This window comes from Zootermopsis nevadensis, unplaced genomic scaffold (genome assembly GCF_977971745.1).
Source record: "Zootermopsis nevadensis isolate Lab colony 2312 unplaced genomic scaffold, Znev_1.0 Znev_ptg000028l, whole genome shotgun sequence".
In the NCBI taxonomy this organism is placed as follows: domain Eukaryota; kingdom Metazoa; phylum Arthropoda; class Insecta; order Blattodea; family Termopsidae; genus Zootermopsis; species Zootermopsis nevadensis.
In genome coordinates, this window is record NW_028259160.1 from 5,439,594 (window position 1) to 5,459,810 (window position 20,217).

At 39.2% G+C, this 20,217-nt stretch overlaps 2 protein-coding genes across 6 annotated transcripts in view; one reads left to right on the forward strand and one right to left on the reverse strand.

Annotated features, from left to right (window-relative positions):
• The window catches only part of LOC110840039 (dipeptidase 1), a 375,966-nt gene that overhangs the window by 347,831 nt on the left and 7,918 nt on the right, over window positions 1-20,217 (reverse strand). For 2 of the 5 annotated variants that reach the window (XM_087357056.1, XM_087357054.1), the window contains exon 2: window positions 5,832-5,938. The exons of 2 other annotated variants lie outside the window; for them this stretch is intronic. In XM_087357056.1, the coding sequence (XP_087213182.1) occupies window positions 5,832-5,869 (38 nt within the window). In that variant the 5' untranslated portion in view covers window positions 5,870-5,938. Of the gene's footprint in view, window positions 1-5,831; window positions 5,939-13,057; window positions 13,233-20,217 lie in introns of those variants that run through there. One more of the 5 variants, XM_087357055.1, reaches the window with a different exon arrangement.
• The window catches only part of LOC110836030 (uncharacterized), a 49,996-nt gene that overhangs the window by 23,873 nt on the left and 5,906 nt on the right, over window positions 1-20,217 (forward strand). The window contains exons 3-4 of the mRNA XM_022076826.2: window positions 6,999-7,130; window positions 18,743-19,949. Of these exons, the coding sequence (XP_021932518.1) occupies window positions 6,999-7,130; window positions 18,743-19,949 (1,339 nt within the window). The remainder of the gene's footprint in view (window positions 1-6,998; window positions 7,131-18,742; window positions 19,950-20,217) is intronic.

Consider the following 20,217-nt stretch of genomic DNA (forward strand, 5'->3'; position numbering starts at 1 on the left):
TACTTTGCAATACTATATTTTTTAGTAAAATCTACCAATTCTATCAAATACTAATATCCTGTTTATGTAAGATCTATTTTAAAATTGTTTTCCCAGCTATAAATAGGATTTTGAAAATGAACCAATTCTCCCAGTGCCTGTTTCATTGGCGTCACAGCTGTCAGGAGTCAGCACTGGAGTTGGGTTGGGAGGAAAGGCATTGTCGGTCTGCGGTTCCATTGTGTGTTCGGTTCTTGAGGCAAGCAGTGAAGTTTGAAGCCGACTTCAGGGACACAAAGATGGAGAAAACAGATCAGACAAATCGAGTAGCAAGGAACATAGGAATTCGTGGTAATTGCCATACCTAACGCTACAACGAACACGGGGAGGGGCGAAACATTTTTAAGTTCCATTATTGGGACTCAATCGCCTTGAGAATATTGAGCATCTCTCTTGCTTATGTACTTTCCTTCTTCACCTTGTCCGTCCTCTCTCTAGGATCTGGATATTCTTCTCAGCACCTTGTTCTCAAACCCTCTCCATTTGTTTTCCTCTAAATGTGAGAAATGTTTGTGCACAGACACAGAACATGGGTTAAAATTTTATTTTTCATATTTTACCCTTAGATTTTTAGTTCAGTATCGCGCCAAACTGTTTAAATTTTTTGCGCGAAGCTGGTAAGTAGAGAGCTTGAAATTCATCCCTCATGAACAAACAGAAAGAGGCCATAAAATGCAAACACATCCACTCCTGTCGCTTTTGTTCTTTATTCAAACAGTGACAAATGATTTCAGGACTTTGTCAGCAGAAGTGGTTATTTAGTGTCACAGATAATGAGGTTAAGAGCAGAGATTTGTGGGGAAAATGAAATGCGAAAATCATTCTGCAAATACCGAACACAGTATAATCGTTGAGTGGCTAGCATTGTTATTGCAATTGCAGTTTGTTTCAGTATCCATCTACACTGTAAAATAAGCTGTTCTTTATTTAGACATGTTTCGGCGTAAATATGAGTCACGCCGTGTCAGAAAAATTCTGTATGTAAGCCGCCACCGCGTGTTTGGCGGCGCGCCATGCCAGTTCGGCAACTTCTCCGACACGTATGTACCGCAGTCTATCTAAACAAGATACGTCAGGCGTTCGTTTAAAAATCAGCAGAAAATATTATTATAGGGAAAGCTGTCAACATGCTTCGGCTTGATATACACAGTCTTTACAAAATGGGGCTAGAATTTTATCAAATACAGAATTTTTCAAAGTACATGGTATATAGAAAAATTATATTATAAAATTATAGCGAAAACTGAGAAAAAGTAAAGTTGTTGAGTTAACGCTCATAGAATGAGTTTAATACGTGTTTTCTATATAAAAAGTGATACATTTTCGAGATCCATACAAGGCGAAATAGTATAGATAGTCTAATCGAAGATAATAATATGACAAACGATCCTTTGTAAACAAAGGGACACAAACATTTCAACAACGGTCGTATTGTACATCTCATTCCAAGGAAAGTCGCCCATTCCTCTAAATTGGATGAAAGCAATTCAGCATGAAATCGCGCAGTCCAGAGATTCTCAATATGCGATCCAATAATGTGTTCTGTGTGCTACACATGATTTGTTGTAACACTTTATAACTCTGCGTGATAATGAAACAGTTACTGTCCAATGTTTACTTAATTCCAAGTGAACAGTAGAAAAGAACAAGTCAACAATTCTGTTCAAAAAAATAATTAACATGTGAACGTGTTTGCATAGCGTTTTTAATAAACTGACATGAAATGCGAATGTAACCAAGGCAATGAAACAAAATACGTTCGCTCGTCCACGACCTGTTTATATGTAATATTAGTTCTACACATCGCTGGAAAACACATTTTTACATATTAACTCTAAATAATGGTAGGCAAAAATATTTTAATTTCTCTGCTTTCGTGTGATAACGCACCTTTCATTTATCCGGCCATTGTGGTGACATTAGCTTTCGTACACCTCTACGTCCTCCCGTCCGTTCAGAAACTATATTACCTTACGTGACTGTAGCCACAGACAAGCAAAATCTAAAAAAATCGTGTGAACACATGATTAGCGTCGGATAAGAGACTAGGTGGGCCCCAGAGCCGATCTTTACGAATGAATCTTATATACTAAAAAAGAAACTTATCCTACATATCTGACATCAAATGTATATGATGTAACACAAATAAAGAGGATATATGGATGGATCCTGTGTGTATCATGATATATTAATGGCGTGTCGAGAGAAACGACTCTCGTTTTATCACCTTTCAGCTACACACAGCAGCATCATTTTCCGTACTCCCAACTTTGCCCAGCCCGTAAAGTTAGGCCCCTCAGCGGACTGGTATAAGGGGAGGAGTTTCAGTTTAATCCAAGAGAAGCAAAAACCGCATTTTCGATCATTATTCAAGTCTGAAGGGCAGAGACTTGTTTCACACCGCGGTCACACACACTCAGACACAGATGTTGGCAATACAGTCAACTTCAAGATAAATAGCTGAAGATGACAAGGAATTTGATGATTCAAATTTTTATTTAAATTCATGGCTGACCGGATTATGCGATTTTCGGATTAACAGGAACCGGATTAGCGATGTTTTACTGAACATTACCAAAATCAAAAAATATTAAAACACAGTTATTTTGCAAACGTCTCCGGCATGTTCTTCCAAATTTATCTTACGTGGATAACCTGCAATTTTTCATTCCACCGCGGGTATGATTAACACGACGCGCTTAAATAAACCAATTACACCAATACTCTCAAAACGGAAGATGTTCTGCTTTTACCTTGTAGGACAATCATAATCAATGTTTCCAAAACTGCCGAGACCATGTTACAGGACTTGAAGGGGAATAGAGTATATAGCCCCAAGATGTAGAAGTTTCACACAAAGCAACTCAAACAAAGGCCGTATTACATTTCCTCTGAAGACAATGAAACTTTTAACAAGGCATGGCAAAGGAAATACTGAATATAATTACACTGCCCATAAAAAAACTTTATACATTTATAACAAGAACACTTAACAAATATTCTGCAGAATGGTAAAAATTGCATAAAGTAACGTCAGTGTTCGCAAGTTCCACGTCAAACACATATAACTGAAGTTACGCTATTTCCAATTTCGAATGCGTGCTATGTATCATGCCCATCTCACTTTCACTGTAGTAATATTTAGAGACGGATTGTCTCTACGTTTCTAACCAAATTTTGCCAGAAAACACACACCCTTCCGAACGTATTAGGAGGGAGACTGAACCCATAAACCCGTCTGTGGGCACGTAGCGAGAGTTCGTTTCAAACCTCAGAGCCCTCCTGTGATGCCCTTCCATTACGCCCTGCCTATTTAGAACTTCAATCCACAAAACAAGTGGGTCTCACGCAAATGGCCTCATGCATATGAGATGTCGGGCTTCGTACAACAACGAAGCACAAACGTACAACATTGTTTACATTACACTATTTTGCATATTCTGTCCAACACGTAGTGTTTGTAAATAAAATAATCCCTATCCCTTTGTGAAAAGGAGTATAAAAGTATAAAATACACAGACATAATTTAATTCTAAATGGTTTTGACGACGGTAGTTTACACTTAAAATTATTTGTTGTCAGGACTTTTTCCATCGTCTGTTTTTAAAATTCACGACGTTTCGGAGGCTGGATCTGTCTCCGTCTTCAGGTGAGAGGTGCCTACTCTGTTGGGTCCCTTAGAAAGGGTACGCACCTCTCACCTGAAGACGGAGACAGATCCAGCCTCCGAAACGTCGTGAATTTTAAAAACAGACGATGGAAAAAGTCCTGACAACAAATAATTTTAAACACAGACATAAGCTTATTAAGTCTAGAACAGAAAGGTGCACTCAAATTCACTGGGTCGTACACCCAGTTCCACGTTTTCCTAATGAGTTTGCATATCTTACCGCTGTGTTAATTTACTACAGACTCAGATCGATAACAGAATAAGTCTCAGTACTTTACCGCACTGAACGGTCAAAATTACTTTGGAGGAGAGGGGATATCGTTGATTGTTTAAAGCGCTGAATAATATTTCAAATAAATGTGATCCTAATAAGAATATATTTCGTCAAACACCAATTATTTTGTATGACAAACCATTTTCAGTTAACTGATAAAATTCCCGTATTGTTTCAAATCAGGGTTTACAATTGATCGAGTTGAATTCGTCTGACTCAGGACAGAGTCGATTACAGCTGCTACTCTGAACACGGGTAAACTTTCGGGTCCCGTAAAAATCATAAAAATTTTGTCTAACTGAGCGACTATTGCTTTTTCAATAAGAGTTCTTTTCCATACAGTCAGCCAGTGAATAAATAAATAAACGAACGAATACTTATATTAATTTATGAAACGTATAATCGAGATGGAAAATAAGTAGATGAAGCCACGTTTCACATTCATCCTAACGAATTAGCCAACATGCCTCTACAAGATGCATAAAAACTGAACATCACAATCCACAGAAATTACTGTCCATAGGTTTTTAGGCAGAAGTTCAATGTACAACTCCATATTTTGGGAGAGAGCCGCGTGGAATATGTGGTGTTGACCAAAGTTTTGTCGAGGGTCTCACCCGATAGCTGAAGTTATACAAATCCTCCCACATGTTTGCTACAGCGAGGGCCAAGCCTGTAGAATCATGTATAAGTACCCGGGCCCAAACCGTGTATTTCGCCTACGTCACTAACTTGCAGGTAGAAGGAAAACAAATGCTTATGCTATATAAACCAAAGACATTATTGACACAGGTAACGAGACAGCGAGCTACAAAGTACCGCGGCCGGGAAATAATGTTTACAGCTTGGGCAACAAATTCCTCCTTATCTGCTATTCCGTCCACCCCTCTGATCTGATTCCCTTGGTTTTTACTTCTAACGGACGTCGAACGCACAGATCTCAGCCCCTCCCTCGACTACTTTGAATCTGCATCTGATATCCAACTGACGTCAGACGAATGATTACACTAATGAGGCAGGCAACGAGAGAAACTATTTGCAGAAAATACCATTGTTTGCAACTGCTGTGTTCCTCGTAACTCCATAGAACACAGAGTTACGAGAGAATCGGGTTTGTTATCATCATAATGCAGTTATTTCCTTTCTCTCACTCAGTTATTTGGATCTCCTTCAGTTTCCCTTCTAAGGCTCCATACGTCAGAGACCTTTTTTGAGAACCTGGCGGTGGATTAGTTAACCCTAGAAAATTTATGTCCAGCGGGCGTCTAACAAGTAACATTTGATAGAGAAAAACACGTATTTAAAAGAGAATTACTACAAAATCAATTCAAGGCCATAAGAACATTACTTTTTTCAAACAAGTGTGAACTGAGATCACTAGTAGAGTAACTAGCCATGGAGTGAAGTTCCCACCAGTGGCGGGTCAGGGGTCAGGAATTTCTCGTTACCGCATTCAGAGAGTCTCCTGCCCAATTGATACCTGGAAACTCTTTGCTAAGTTGTCAGTTTTAAGCTCAAAAACTGACAACTTACATAACCTTTTTTCGACGTCAAGAATTTCTCCACTCTTGATACACGCCTTTATGATGTCGTGCTTTGGACCATAGGCAACTTTAATTTCACGTTACGGTACTCAACAAATTAATCTTTGACATTTTGTCGCTAATCTGTAAATGAATTAAACTCTATACAAACTAAACGAAGTTTAACTTAACTTATTCTCGTTACCATTCTTTCTTTCACTCTCGTGTCGCCAGTTTCGACACGTTGCCTCATCCCGGACAAAAATTCCCTTGGAAAGAAAACCTGATTTTAACTTTGTAAAAAGTAAATCGACCAATGACTCACTGGCTGTGTATTCTCCAAGCAGCAGGCTTCCTCTCCATCGAAGACAGTCCTTAATGCGTCCCTTGTAATGCTCTTTTGTCATCAGGATTTTCCACGGTTTGGTAAATCTGAAGCAAAACGTACGAAGCATTCCTTCAAATACTTAACATCCACACAGAGAGGATAAAATTCATTACATACAAACAAATATTCAATTTGTTGACTACTCTCTGTGCAAGCTTCTGTTAATGTATTTGTAAAATGCACTTAATCCAAGTCGAATAATATATTCCCTGCTATTAATAGTTCAACATAAAGACAAAGAATTATAGTGCATTATCTGGGTTGGTTAACTGATTTGTTACTGTTCAGACACTCAAGGCATTTGAGTACTTGATGGTATGGTATAGTCAATCCAGTGCTGCGATGGCGACACTGCCCAAAGGTGATTTGTTTCTATCAGTTCTACTGTCAAATGCCTCATCCAGCACTGCACCTCATGAGGCGAGGCTATCAGCTGTCACGATAACCACGCACAGACCTTAACAACACAAAAACACTTGCATGTGGCACAGAAGAGCTTCAAAACAATTTTGTAGCTGCACTCAACATTTTCTTTCCGAACCAATAATTTTAATAAATTATAAAAATAAGCCTAATTTTCAACATCGATACTGAAGAGTTCTGGCGAAGAGTAATACAATCTGAAATGCAAGTTTTTTCGACCTTATCCATCGCTTCCCTTCTCCCTCGCTGTTTTCCCATTGCATTTCTTTCTATCCTTTTCTTTTCCTTTTATCTCACGCCATTTTTTTTCTTACGTTTCACATCCTTTCTTCTCTTCCATTATTCACTTTATTGACTCCACAAGGCATCAAATGCAATATTACCTCAATTTTCGGAACATTTCATTATGAAATAAGCATTGCAAAATTCGTCAAACTTATTTTGAAAACTTAATAACGAGAGACACTCCTGTGTCCCAAATACTGAAAATCAATTACTTCATATAGTAGACTCATCTCTTAACATATAAGTGAATTACGTGTAACGGAGCACAGTTGTCTAAAAATCGACAACATCCGACCATGGCAGCCTCGCTCACTTGCAGATAAGGGATTAACCCACTTCTACAAATGACAATGAGAAAGGATTGCGTTAAGAGGGTCGGCGATGCTTGTGTTTCAGGTTACTATGCAGATCAGCTGTCAGTGGCGCACGAAGTGAGGGGCAATCGAACAGTCCGGGTGAAGAACGAAAGCAGAGGCTTCCACCTCAACAACCTGTCCTACGCCGGGCCCATCGTCATGGGTGTGGGCGGTCTGTACACTCTTTTTCTGCTTGTCAGTGTTTGACCTAGTTACATTCGACATCGCACGGTCTCAAGTGTGTATATACACATATATATATATATATATACTTCGTGACGTCGAAGGAGTTTGTATTTCTGTCGTCCTCAAGTGATTCATTGCGACTACAACACGTATCTTCATACCCTTTGCGCGTTCGAATCGAGAGCGAAAAAAGAAATTTTTCTACCTTCGTCATATATATCTGTAAGTCTGTCGAATGCGACAATTCGAAAACTGCTTAGCGGATTTTTAAAAAGAATTTGAAACTGGGTAGTTTTACTCGAATTTTTCGACAAATACATGGAGACTTTCACGCGTTTCTGAACACGAAAGTAACCTTTAAAATTCATGGAAAATTCCAAACCAGACACTCCGCCAAGGCGATCCGTGGGGATTCCCCTTGATTACGTCATCACCCAGGAAAACAAGCGCAGGCAACATTCGCAAAGGTCAAAGGGCATGCTGTGACGGAACAGACAGCATGTCATAACTATTTGTGCTACTAACAAGCAAGCATTTATTAGCTAAAAATCTACAAACGGAAGGGCTAGAATTGATCAGCAATATACAATGCTTATAGACAGCGTAACCCTTATCCTATAAAAATGTTCAATTGAATATCGTAATTTCAGATATTAAATTCATCTGCTTTAAATGCATGAGGACGTAAAAGAAGACTTCAACAGGTACACAGAAAGAGAGTAAATGTACTTCTAGAACAAGTTTTCCAGTCTGCAAGACAAGAACTTTCAGTACACTTTCTTCACATTCACAACTTAAAATTTTCCTAGTAAAATACGTACTGAAAACATAAACAACTTATATTTAAACACAACAGGGAATTTCACCAATATGGCGGACGTACATTTCCATGCACTCTGGTGTAGCGGTAACACTCTAGCCTTAAAAACAGAAGGAATCCGATTCGAATTCCAGTGACGTCACAGGCTATTCTGTGGCTCCCTGTGCGTCTCGCAATGGGTAAAAATGACCATCCATTTCCATCTAGGGGCGAGGTTAAAAATGTGTGTAATTTTACCTTTACTCCCCCATAAATCTTTATGGCGTAATGCTCAATTAAACAAACGGAAAACCACCTTTAAATAACAGCCAGGCTCTATGGATCAATCCTTTAAAATATGACAGTTGCTCACTTAGTTAATTTCACCCGCGATTTTAGAATCCGAAAGTTTATTATCGCTTTTGTGAATCCATAACAGCCCATTCTATTTTTCAGAAGCCATTTAAATGACATCCCTCCATCTATGCCTATGTTTTATCTGTTACATAAAATATAGCTCACATTTAAAGCTTTAACTCGTGAATATTTCAGTTCGAAGGTTCGAAACATATTAACCAACACAATCCTTATTCACGTAACAAAACATTGTTCAGATTACAAAGAAGGCGAAATCTTATTAAAACGTATAAAAGCAATAAAAGTGTTACACTTTCTGTGCATTTACTTCTAAAATATTTAATCTGAAGTCTCTAAAATTACAAATCGGCGTACAATATATTTATATTCGTCGTTACTTCAGTGGCTAGACATGGAATATGTAAACTCATACCCTCATTTAATAGTTTACAACACACGCTAATGGTGAGTATTAGGCCAAGGGATGGCCTAACAGGCAGTATATTATCATCCTTTCGGACCTAGTAGAGCTCACTAGATTTGGTTTAAGGCACGGTAGGCCGGTTCTCTAATTACTATTTATCTGAGCAAACGAAGTTAATTAAATGTCAGCTAAATATTACTTAAGACATAGGTTCACCCAAAAAAATACAATCTGTGAGTGGAGGAAGAATAATATGAGATGAAATATGACAATGTGGAGAAGGAGAATAAGAACAGTGGGGAAGAATAAAGGGGAAGCAGAGAATCACGTGTAAAAGGAGGTTGAGGAGATGAAAGATGAGACGAAAATGAACAGAAAGGTAAGAAGAAGAAGAAGAATTACATGAAGTGTAAAGAAAGTGTTATGGATTTCTGTCTACGAGACGTATCATATGACTAGAAATAGACATCCCGACCTGGCGCACATAAGAGCCTCTAAATGGAGAAACAATGCAGCAAGCTTCCAGAGGGGGTGTGGATTGTGGATAAAAGTGTCCAACAGCGGGGGAGGGGATTGCGCCCTAAGGGAGCGAAGGTTCGTTACACTTCTTATGCTTGGAACGTACAATCTACAGTCTCGTTTCGAACTCCAGGAAGATTTACGTCTGTGAACATAGTTTTGGTCCAAATTTTCTTCATTTATTATCAGATGTCCTTTACGCTTCAGCGCAAGAGAAGAACGCCTTGTGGTTCGTCTATGCCTGTCTGTCGCGTATTTCATCACACTGTTAGAAATATGACCTTGGTCCACACCATTACAATAATTATCTCCAATCACACAATTTCAACAACGTCCCTTGATAACAATGCAACCTTTGATAGTATACTGCTGTACATCATCGTCCATATTTTAATGTAAGTGTACTCAAGTCTTGTTATATTTTCGATTGTTTCCAAGGAGTGCACTAGAACAGAAATGGAGGACAGCATGTCTTTCTTGTACAAGGCCCTTGTGATTTCTCGACATGGCCACATCACAGAGAGTGGGAGTATAATTTTGGGTGAAACGTTCAACAAATGTCAGTGGTCTCCAGCTACTCGCAGTGCGAGGTATGGAATGTGTGACAGGGTTATTAGAATTCCTAAGAGTAGTCTTCTATTCGAAATAAGAGGGGAAACACAGTAAGAATGAATACCGTCAGCAAGAGAAATTACTTTTCCTCCTTTCTCCCTTCCTTTCTACATTCTTTTAATTGATTTATTCCATCCTCTCATCCTTCCCCTTTATGGTGCCTTCTTCGGAGAAGATATTCAATTCAGGTGAAATTTCAGGTTCTCACAGCGGTGAGTAAAAAGTGTTGGGTAGTTTGGTAGAAATTTAGCGACGTTTCAGAGGCACTTGCTGCGTCACGACGACTCAATTTGTATACAAAACAGACTCCCCATTAAGGATTCAATTCAGAAATTAAGTGCAAATTCCGCGTTAAATAAAATATCCACTTATCTTCTTTACATCCAGGATTCTACGAAATCTTTAGCAGTTAATACAACGTATGTTAGTACCTACATATGATTAATGCTAGCCTATTAAATTCCTACAAGAACTGATTCATTATACACGTCTTAGGGAAATAATATATTTTATACCCAGCAAAGAAACCTATATTTCTGCATAACAAGATTACAGAAGGGGCATAAATCTACATGTATATCATTCTGCGCTGAATCCCGGAATTCACCTTTTTTAGTAAAGAAATCAAGAGAAATTTTCACGTAGCCTTGGACCAACACGAACGTGTAAGAACTAAGTCATGACGTCACGGGAGTCAAAGACGTAATTCCAAGAGTCGAAGAGTGTTTGGCATTCATAAGGCGTCAGAGGTGGCATTAAGATGAACTGGCGTCCATTTGGCATGCCTGTTACTTGATATTGTCAGTCAGTTTTCAATTCAAAGAGGATGGTTGCTACGCGACCAGACGCTAGAACTGAATCACGAATGAAAATTAAAGAAAGTTGTGCAACTAGGTCCGAGGCCCATGACAGCACTTGAAAGTAAGACAGAGAAGGAACGAAGGAAAGCGGAGAAAGAAAACAGAGGCAGTTGTGAGCTTTGAGGTTCTCACGGCGGTGAGGATGATGATGTTCTGGGTTGTAACACCGTGTACCAACCAGCCCTGAAGATGGCGACAACATGTTTCTCCGAAACTTTGGTTAACATCTACGATACTACACGGTGCAACAACCCAGAAGACAGAAATCTTCATGGTAAAGAACCTTCGCGTTCAATTTAAATTGGAGAAAATGTCGTCTAGATTAGCGACTATTATCTTCTGAAGAACTCTGCTCCATGGGGTTAGTTAGAATCTGGCATCACAACTATATTGTGTGGAAGGCAATGATAAAGAGAGTAAATCAGGAATTTCATGAGGAGATATTCATTCTGCTATACTTGGCAACACTGAGAGGAAGAAAATATGTTTTACTAGAGTGAGGTTCCTTGTACCAGGCTATATGAATAGCATCGCCTTTCAAGAGACAGCGCATATTTGGATCTGTGATTCTATGCCAGAAAGTAAAATGAACGATAGAATTTTTACGGAATATTTTTGGTACAGTAACAGACAAAAGCAGGAGTGAAATGGCTGTGGTAATATAGAATATGCAAGCTTAAGCAGACGTCAAAATTTGTCAACACGACTCATTCAAATTATGATGGATGGGGCAAATCTACGATGAATTGGAAACATATTTGTTCCAATATGATTATGGAGATAAATCTGCCAGTAATGCGATGTGTATGATTCCAGATTTGAAACACGAGACCATGTTGCCTGGTCATTTGGTAATTAAGAATGTGAAATAAATGGGGGAAGTGATTTGTTTCATAAATGAAAGCTTGCTTAAAAACTCATTAAACTAGTATAAAATATCACTTTACACTATGGCCGAACAACATTTAAAATTAAAGTGCAAAAAGCGATATTAAATTATAGCAGGGGTTGATACAATAACACTTCTAATTTGGAAAGTTTTGGCGACAATTTTCGTTCAGGATTCCGGATAGCCTAACTGAAATTTCAGTGTTTCTTCAGCCCCTCCTCCAAAATCGTGCCACACTCTCTTAAAAATACCAAGACAAATTCCTTTAAATTATTTCCCAATCCACTAAAAAAAACACCTCACATTATTAGGACAACAAATTTCGACTAAATTCATGTGTTTGTAACAAATAAACAGGCAAGACTCCCTATTTTCCTGGTTACTACTGCAAACACAGAGAGATTCGACGTCAAACTAGAAATACCGGCAGACATGTTCGTTGTCACTTCTATACATTACTTGCTAGTTTTGTTGCATTGTTGTATGTTCCTGGCTGTACTCTTGGGTTGCCTTTTCTGATAGCTCGAGCTTGCGATACCACATATCGTCGTCTGGTACTCAAATGGATATTTAAAACGGCACTACATCCTTTCGCCCACGCTGAGGCTTACTACGTCACACAGGAGTGGCCAATGATAATTATACCCCGGCATTACTGTAAATAGCTGCGTGTGTCTGTGTTTTTCGTAAGGCATTTCATATCAAGTAACTTGTAACCTACACTGATAATCCATCAGAACACAAAAATTCATCACATGACATTAAGGACGTCTGTTTACTTTATGCACAGGAAACCTATAAAACGTGTTAGACTCAATTACTTGATGGAGTGGTTCAATATTTTTGGAGTAGGTTACAGCATTTATATCCTTTCTTGATCGTGACAGAAGGGAAGATGTATTGCACCTTCTGTAGTGAACGTGACTTTTATGTAGATTAAATACCTGTAAATACATTTATGTGGGCGGTATAGTCATCTGTTCAAAATAAAGGCCAACTGAGCAAGCGAAAATGAACACAGATGGACGAACACACGAACATAGGAATCCATAAGTCGACCTTCTCACTATTAGGAATCTATTTGCCAGCAAAAAAGTAGCTTATGAGCACTAAACTACGTGCTACATACAAGCAAAAAGATGGTTCATGTAACCTGTTCACAACATACAGCCATGTTTATCATAGAATATGTATGGCTACAGCAATGATAAAACACCAGTTTCAAAACATTACTACGCCCTTGTAAACTAGCAATTGAAAAAAGTGACCAACATCAAGCGTGTTCGATTATCGTGAAAATGACAAGGGCCTACAGCACAATGCACTGTAGGAATCAATTAATATCTGTAGGAATATAATACGGATTAGAGCCGAAATAAAAAAACAATAAACTGGGAGGTAAAGAAGATTACAAAAATTATTATATTTCAAAGAGTTTCAAATAATTTCAAACCTCTGAAGTGGATGTTTCTTTATAACAGATGCTCAAAGGTTGTTCCTCCATTCTCCACACATACACGAGCACGACGTACACAAGACTGACGGTTTCGTTCGTACACACCAGAGTTTCCTCGACTCATCCGGCATGCTTTCTGCACACGTTCCCATAGGTCGTCATCATTGTTTATGTGTGTTGCATAAACTACGGACTTCAAGTGATCCCACAGATGAAAGTCCAATGGAGTCAGGTCCGGTGACCTTGGTGGCCATGCTACTGGGCCACCACGCCCAATCCATTGTTGAGGGTACTGTTCATTGGGATGATCTCTGACGCGATGGGAGTAGTGTGCTGGGGCTCTGTCATGCATAAACCACATTTGTCTTCTTGTATTCAGTGGTGCATCTTCAATGAGACGTGGCAAGTGTCTTCTTAGGAATCACTGATATGAAGGTCCTCTTAGACGCGATGGAAGCATGTGTGGACCAATAAGCATGTCGCCAACAATTCCTGCCCAAACGTTAATTGAAAATCTTTGCTGGAATTTGGATTCATTATGATATAAAGTCAATTCATTGCAACTTATTTTTGGTTATTATTTCTAAAATGAAACATTTGCGACCACATGTTTATAGGAACATTTTTCCTTATTTTTGATCCTGGAACACGCATACGAAGTTTGTAAATATACTTCTGGCTCATCCCAAATACTGTTTTCTGTATAAATGTACATACGGACTAAAGCTACAGTTTTTCCCACCAAGCTTGTACAGTGATAATAAATAAGATCCTCATTAACGAAGTGTCCTGTTCGATTCCTTGCTATGCATCGGTTATCCTGGTTATGTTTACAACAGTCTCCCTACTATTTCTCGCACTTTAAATTGGTATGGCCCCAATAAGCAACTAAACTGTACAAGCAGTTAAAGCCATGACAGCAATCGGACATCTCGTAGCCGTCAAAGCATGCTAACGCGTTAATAGAATAAACTAAACTGCCCTTATTCTGAGGCAAGCCAAATGCAGAGTCAGATACGAAGCCCAAAATTTAAGGCCGAGGGTAGGAAAATGTGCTGCTTGGTCAGGGCTATAGCGCTTTTTATGGGGCGGTAATAGATGAGTGTGGAGCAATGGTGGAATTATGAACAGGAGGGGACAGCCAAAGAATTCGCAGAATAATCTGTTCCACTGCCCTTTCGTCGTTCATAAAACGCACTTGAAGTCACCCAGGATTGAATCTGGATCTAAAAAGTTCCTTCTTCATAATATTCCAGTCATTTATTGAACTTTCGATTAGCACTGATGACTGAGTTTTCAATTCAATTTCACTTGTTATTTAGCATATAAAGTAACAGCTGAGCGGCCATCGACGCCACACAAATAATTTCACAAAATAAAACCCGTTTAACAAAACTAAAAATTTAAGAATCAGCCATATAACGCATGCAGTTGGTGCTATTGAATGAACTATGAGTAACACTTATGTACAAAAGTGATGTGATCTGACTGTAACTCAACTTTCAGCTCGTCGCTGTGGAAATGAATCGATAATCTACCACTCATGAAACTTCTCTCTGTACCATGAACCAGGAGTAATCAACCAGCCACAGTGTCCCACTCCCATTGCCTCGTTTAAGGGAGATGGATTTGCATAAAATCAAATGGAGTGAAATCAACTTTCAGCACCTAACATCACAGCACAGCTCTTCGTAAAGACTTTCTTTGAGGGCAAGAGGTTAGAACCGCGAGCGTAGATCGACTACAATAACAGGTTAACTGCAGATCTCATCACTGCCTCCAAGAAATCGATAGAATAATGCCAGATGCTACCCCATCTTTTAATCATTCGGTCATTCATAAACACTTTAAAATTCAGTGGTAATTATATATACCGCCTGTTTTAACAATCAATATTCAGCCCGAAAATCTGAGAGAGTATGTTTCTCCGAAACGGTCGCATCCACCTGAAAGTCCACACGAAATTGGAACCCACAAAGCCAACAAAAATATCTTCGCCATCGTGAGAACCTCAAATCTCAATAATTCTATATTGTACCCACACAGAATATATGGGTTTCTTATTAATCCAAGCATACAGTTATTTTTTCCATAAACAGCATTAATCACTTGTCTCTATAGTGGAAAAGTGTGTTTTCTTGACTGAACAAGACTGGAGTTTTAATAATTATTTAGATAAGCTTCAGCTTCATGGAATTCCGTGGAACAATTACTTTTTGAGTAGTCAACAGTCACTCAGCTGACAAATAAATGTGCCATCTTTTATGGAAACTAAAGCTACTTATAGTTCCTATCCCAAATCAGTCCACATCTTCACACCTTATTTCCCTAATGTCCACTTCAATATTATCCTCAAATTTACAACTAAGTCCTACAAGTAATCTATCCACTTCAGGTTTTTTGATCAACATTTAATATGCATTTATCATCCTTCGCATACGTGGAAGCTGTAAGCTGTTCCCAGCAGTTAGATCAAGGTCAGTGCAGAAAAGGTTAAAGCCACAAGTAGCTTCTTGTGCCTGTTCCCATCGTCACTGGCAACAGGTTGTGCTACAGCGAATAGCTAGAAACTTTGTGTGGATCGTACAGGAAGTACGAAGCTGTTCTGCAACATCGATCAGAACAGTCACGGCCCACATGAAAACCAGATGTGATGGATCAGTTTTCATATTAAAGAGGACGACTTCGAACCTCTCAGTTTCAACACAAGCTGCGATATCGTTTCAGAATGTTTATAGCTGATAAGCTGGTCAAGATCACCTCTCACGGAACCTTAAAGTTTCTTACCGTCGTAACAAAATTTCATAACTGAACTTACTCTGAATCCTATCCACTCCCTCACACACGTTTTTTATCACTCAAAATAAACTGGATCACGACATAAATATATATCTAAAGTCGGTAACGTGCATTCAAAACCTTGTTTCCGAACTGCTGGATATTAAATATATATCAATAAAAATACATTTTAATATGAGTTGGGCGTATGAATTCTGCAGTGTGATTATCTTTGCAGCAATAAATATATATCTGTAATGCATGAACTTCAGTTCTAGTGACATTCAAAGTGACGAAGGGTCCATTTTGTTAATATGGAGTTTGGAAAACGCCTTACCACGGTTGCTATGGAAGCAACCATAAAAACAACGCGGCAGCTAGATGTCAAAATCGAGCGGAGTTATGTCACATGCACTGCGATGTACTGCATAACCTCTCAGGTGAACCCTGGCTCCTATTCAGTGAACTACGAGATGTATTTGTCTGATTTAATTTCCTCCACAAAACCGAATAATTTACCAGTATCTAAGAATTTGCAGGCAAGCATACGCCCTGTCGTGGCTAAGAATACGCGAGGATACACCTTCACTCCCCTGCGTTCAAAGCAAGGGGCTCAATTAAGCACTGAGACAACGCCTTGTGTATTTTTCTCCTTATCTGTTTATATAGTTACTTGCGAGTCACTTACTTCTTTTACATTCGAGAATTTTCATAATTTCCACTCTTCTCCCACTGTTTTAATGTGGTGAAATGTAGAATATTCGGAAAAGCTATTAGAATTCTGATGCACTGTCTTAAAATAGGATCGACCGCTTATTTCTACATCTTTCCAATATATCGTTCACAAGAATCCTCTTATTCGGTTATATTTAGCCTATGTAATTGGAAAACGCCATTAAATAACGGATGAATCATTCAATTAATGATATGAAATGTAGCATATAGAATTTAAAAGTGATAATACTTAAAATCAGTACATTTTCCACTAATGCGCAAAAGCAAAGAACATAAACAGATGAGATTTTAAGCTTCATCAATCAGTATGCTCATACAGAGAGCACTTCAGTATATTACTAAAACATGAATCATAATTTCATGGCTTCAAGACTGAGATAATGATGATTGCTTATCCGTTATAATGTAAATGGTCTCCTGTGAGGTATAACACGCTTCAAAACGAGGCAGTTTTTCGTCAAGGCACCTCGTGATTATGAAGGAAGGCCATTTTAAATTCTTGTTTCTTTCGATACCTCGAGACTTCTCGTGAGAGAAACTTCAACCGTCCAGTAACGAGAATTTGGTAAAATGCAGATGACAAGAACCAGATTTTGGCCGTAAAACATTAAGGAAAGAAAACACTTGGAAGACAGTAGTAGATAGAAGAATAGTAGTGAAATTCATCTCAGAAAAACACGATGCAAAGGTGTGTACTGGCTCAGAGCATAAGCCATTGCGGGTTCTTGTAAACACGGTAATAAACGAAGATTTCTGTCTTCAAACTCACCGCTGTGAAAACCTCAAATCAGACAAGGTAATAAACGTTTGGGTTCTAGACAATTCGAAGACTTTTTCGCTGCATGAAGGTGTCCGCTTCATATGCGTGGTTAGGTATACTATGGTATACGCACATAGTACGTGGACCCTACTAATTACAATCAGACATTCTACGTTTCCAGTTTTCGTTGATATCCCTACTGATTTTCCCCTTGCACGACAATACATTCTACAGCTGGACTCATCAGTCAAACCACTGGGGCATAAATCATTACTGGCGCAGTATTGGGCTCATTAACATTCTCCCCCACAAGCATCCAAGTAATTCGATGCACCAGGAATTTCTCTAGGTCACTTGAATTCTCCATCTCCCTCTCTGAAATTCCATCCTATCCAATTCTGTTAAACACAATGGGAGAGGGGGGTTCTCCTGCAGCAATTTGGTATCATAAACTACACGGGAAGCCAACAGCATATAAAATATTCCTGGGTACAGCGCATAGAGAAACATCTCATAAAACCACCGTCAATTTTTCGAAAAAGACGTCAAAAAACAAAGTGGGTGATTTTTACCATAATTCCCTCGACTTCTAATGGAAGACATCAATACCATCACTAAATTACATATATATGAGCAAGACCACTGTGATCGGCTTCACATGCATGTAAGTTCATTCTAGCATTAATAATTGGTTTCTCTTTCCTGATCTGTTCAGGCAAATGTAATGTAATATAACTGTGTGTGCTAGCAGGTATAATGAAGTAGACATACTGGTATTATATTAACAACAAGAATTATGTGTGTATAATTCAGGTGTAAAATGCAAGTCCGTGAAAGTACACCAATACGAATTATGAATAAAATTACTCCCAATAGTAACAAGTGTTCTGTGGTGTAAACAAAACAGATAACTTAATAACATCTGCTCTTCGCCAGGAAATCAAATAAAGAATAATCTGCAATAAGTGTTTGAATATTTAAGCGTGCGCTGTTTAATTTATGTAATGCATAAAGTTTGTTAAATAACTTAAAAATTGATCCAGCATCTCTTATATCAGGACATTCTGCATGCCCAGTCCCCTGTGCAACCGCCATGAACACTTATTTTCGTTTTAAATTCTCTGTACACTAAGACGACTTATCCCGACTGAGGTGGTTCGTGATTTTACCCAGCAGCTGTAGGATATGGGCCAGTGTTTTAAAATAGGCTACGATAGCACCGTTCCACATTCTTTCCGATTTGTCATTCCCAGTTACAATATTCGACATTTCGTGGTCGACCGACTGAGTAAATCACTTATTCTCTTGCAACAAGTTTATTTCATGCATTTCCGGTTCATTTTTGAACATTAGACTGTCACCTCGAATAATCTGACCGTTTAGTTAACATATATCGTTTCCTGTTCCAGGTTTCATCGTTGTAGCAGCGTGTGTAATGACGTTCGAAGCTCGTGACAGCGCAGCGAAAGTAGTTCCTGCAAGACTCAAACTCAACAACACGATCAAATCGAGTCCTCTTTCAAAGAAACAGCTGTCGGAGAGATCAGACAGCCGCCGAAGTACCAGCTGTCAAACCAAGTGGGACAATCAAATGGGCCTGTTTCAGGCATCAAGCAATAAAACCGGAAGTGTGCGTGGTACCTCGCCATGTGGAAGCGAAGTCTTGAACCGGCGCGCCCTCACCGCTGCTTTCGTTCAATTCTCCAGAACGCTACAAAACCGGCAGCCGTCAACAGATTCAGGGTCTTCGCGACTCTACGAACAACCTCTGACAAACGCAATCACTAAAAGTCCTTCGGCGCCAAATCTCTCCGCTGATAACATTTCGCATCCTCGTAACCAGAACCTAACACCAATAAAACCACAAACGGTAAACTCATCACCAAGATCAAAGCTGAAAATCAGTGGGAATTCTCTTCACCCTACCGGTGGTGGATGTGCACTGCTCAGCCCTTACCTCCTTCAGAGACAGGCTCTGTCGATGGACAACCCGGCTTATGGGCAATGCGGGTGTTACTCGCCTCCGCCTTTACTGCGTCGGCAACCCAGTGGCCGGAGTACAAGAAGTGGAGGGAATATGAGTACCGGAAGTCGCGAATCGCTTGAAATCGGCGGAAGAGCAGAAGCAAGTTGCTCTCATCATGGCTCTCAAGCTTCGATGGCGATGGATTTACATCTTCCAAATGACTGTCCTGTAACACTGAAAGTTAGGGACCAGTCACGAAAATCGGAAACTGCTAAAAGACATTTGTTTGTGAGACAAAAACCGGTCGAGGAAGACTTTAATGAGTCTTTACCGTGTAGTAATTTAGATTTTCGACGTGAATCACATTCCTGTAGTCCCAGGTTAGGTGGAATTTATGCGAGGACAAACACGGAAGATACTACAATCCAACATCCTAGATCAAGAGCGAATACTGCGGAGTCGAGACACCACCGGCAGTCACACAGCAGGCGAGGGTCGACTTCGTACTCCAGATCAAGCACAGATGAAGCCAAGCTGCGTCCTAGATCGAGGTCAAACACGGGTGAATCCGTGAGAAGCTATCAGCGCAGACAGTCCAGCTCTGTGCAAACCAAACATTACTACTCAAAATCCAACAATGAAGATCCCAGGTCAGACATATTCTAAGCACATATATTTTACATTCTGCATTAAAATTTGTGTGTTACTCATCGCAAACATAGTATTCGTGCCAAACTTCGGAATTATATCTGGCAAATTTAAAGTCGTCTACTCGTGTAAATTATGTGCACATAATAGAACACTAAATTTTACAACTCTTAATTGTCTCTAATTACTGCTATTATTACTACCGCAGACGTCAAAAGTTCTTCTGAAACTCCTTAATAGCTTTCATAAACATCCTTTAAATGTACACGA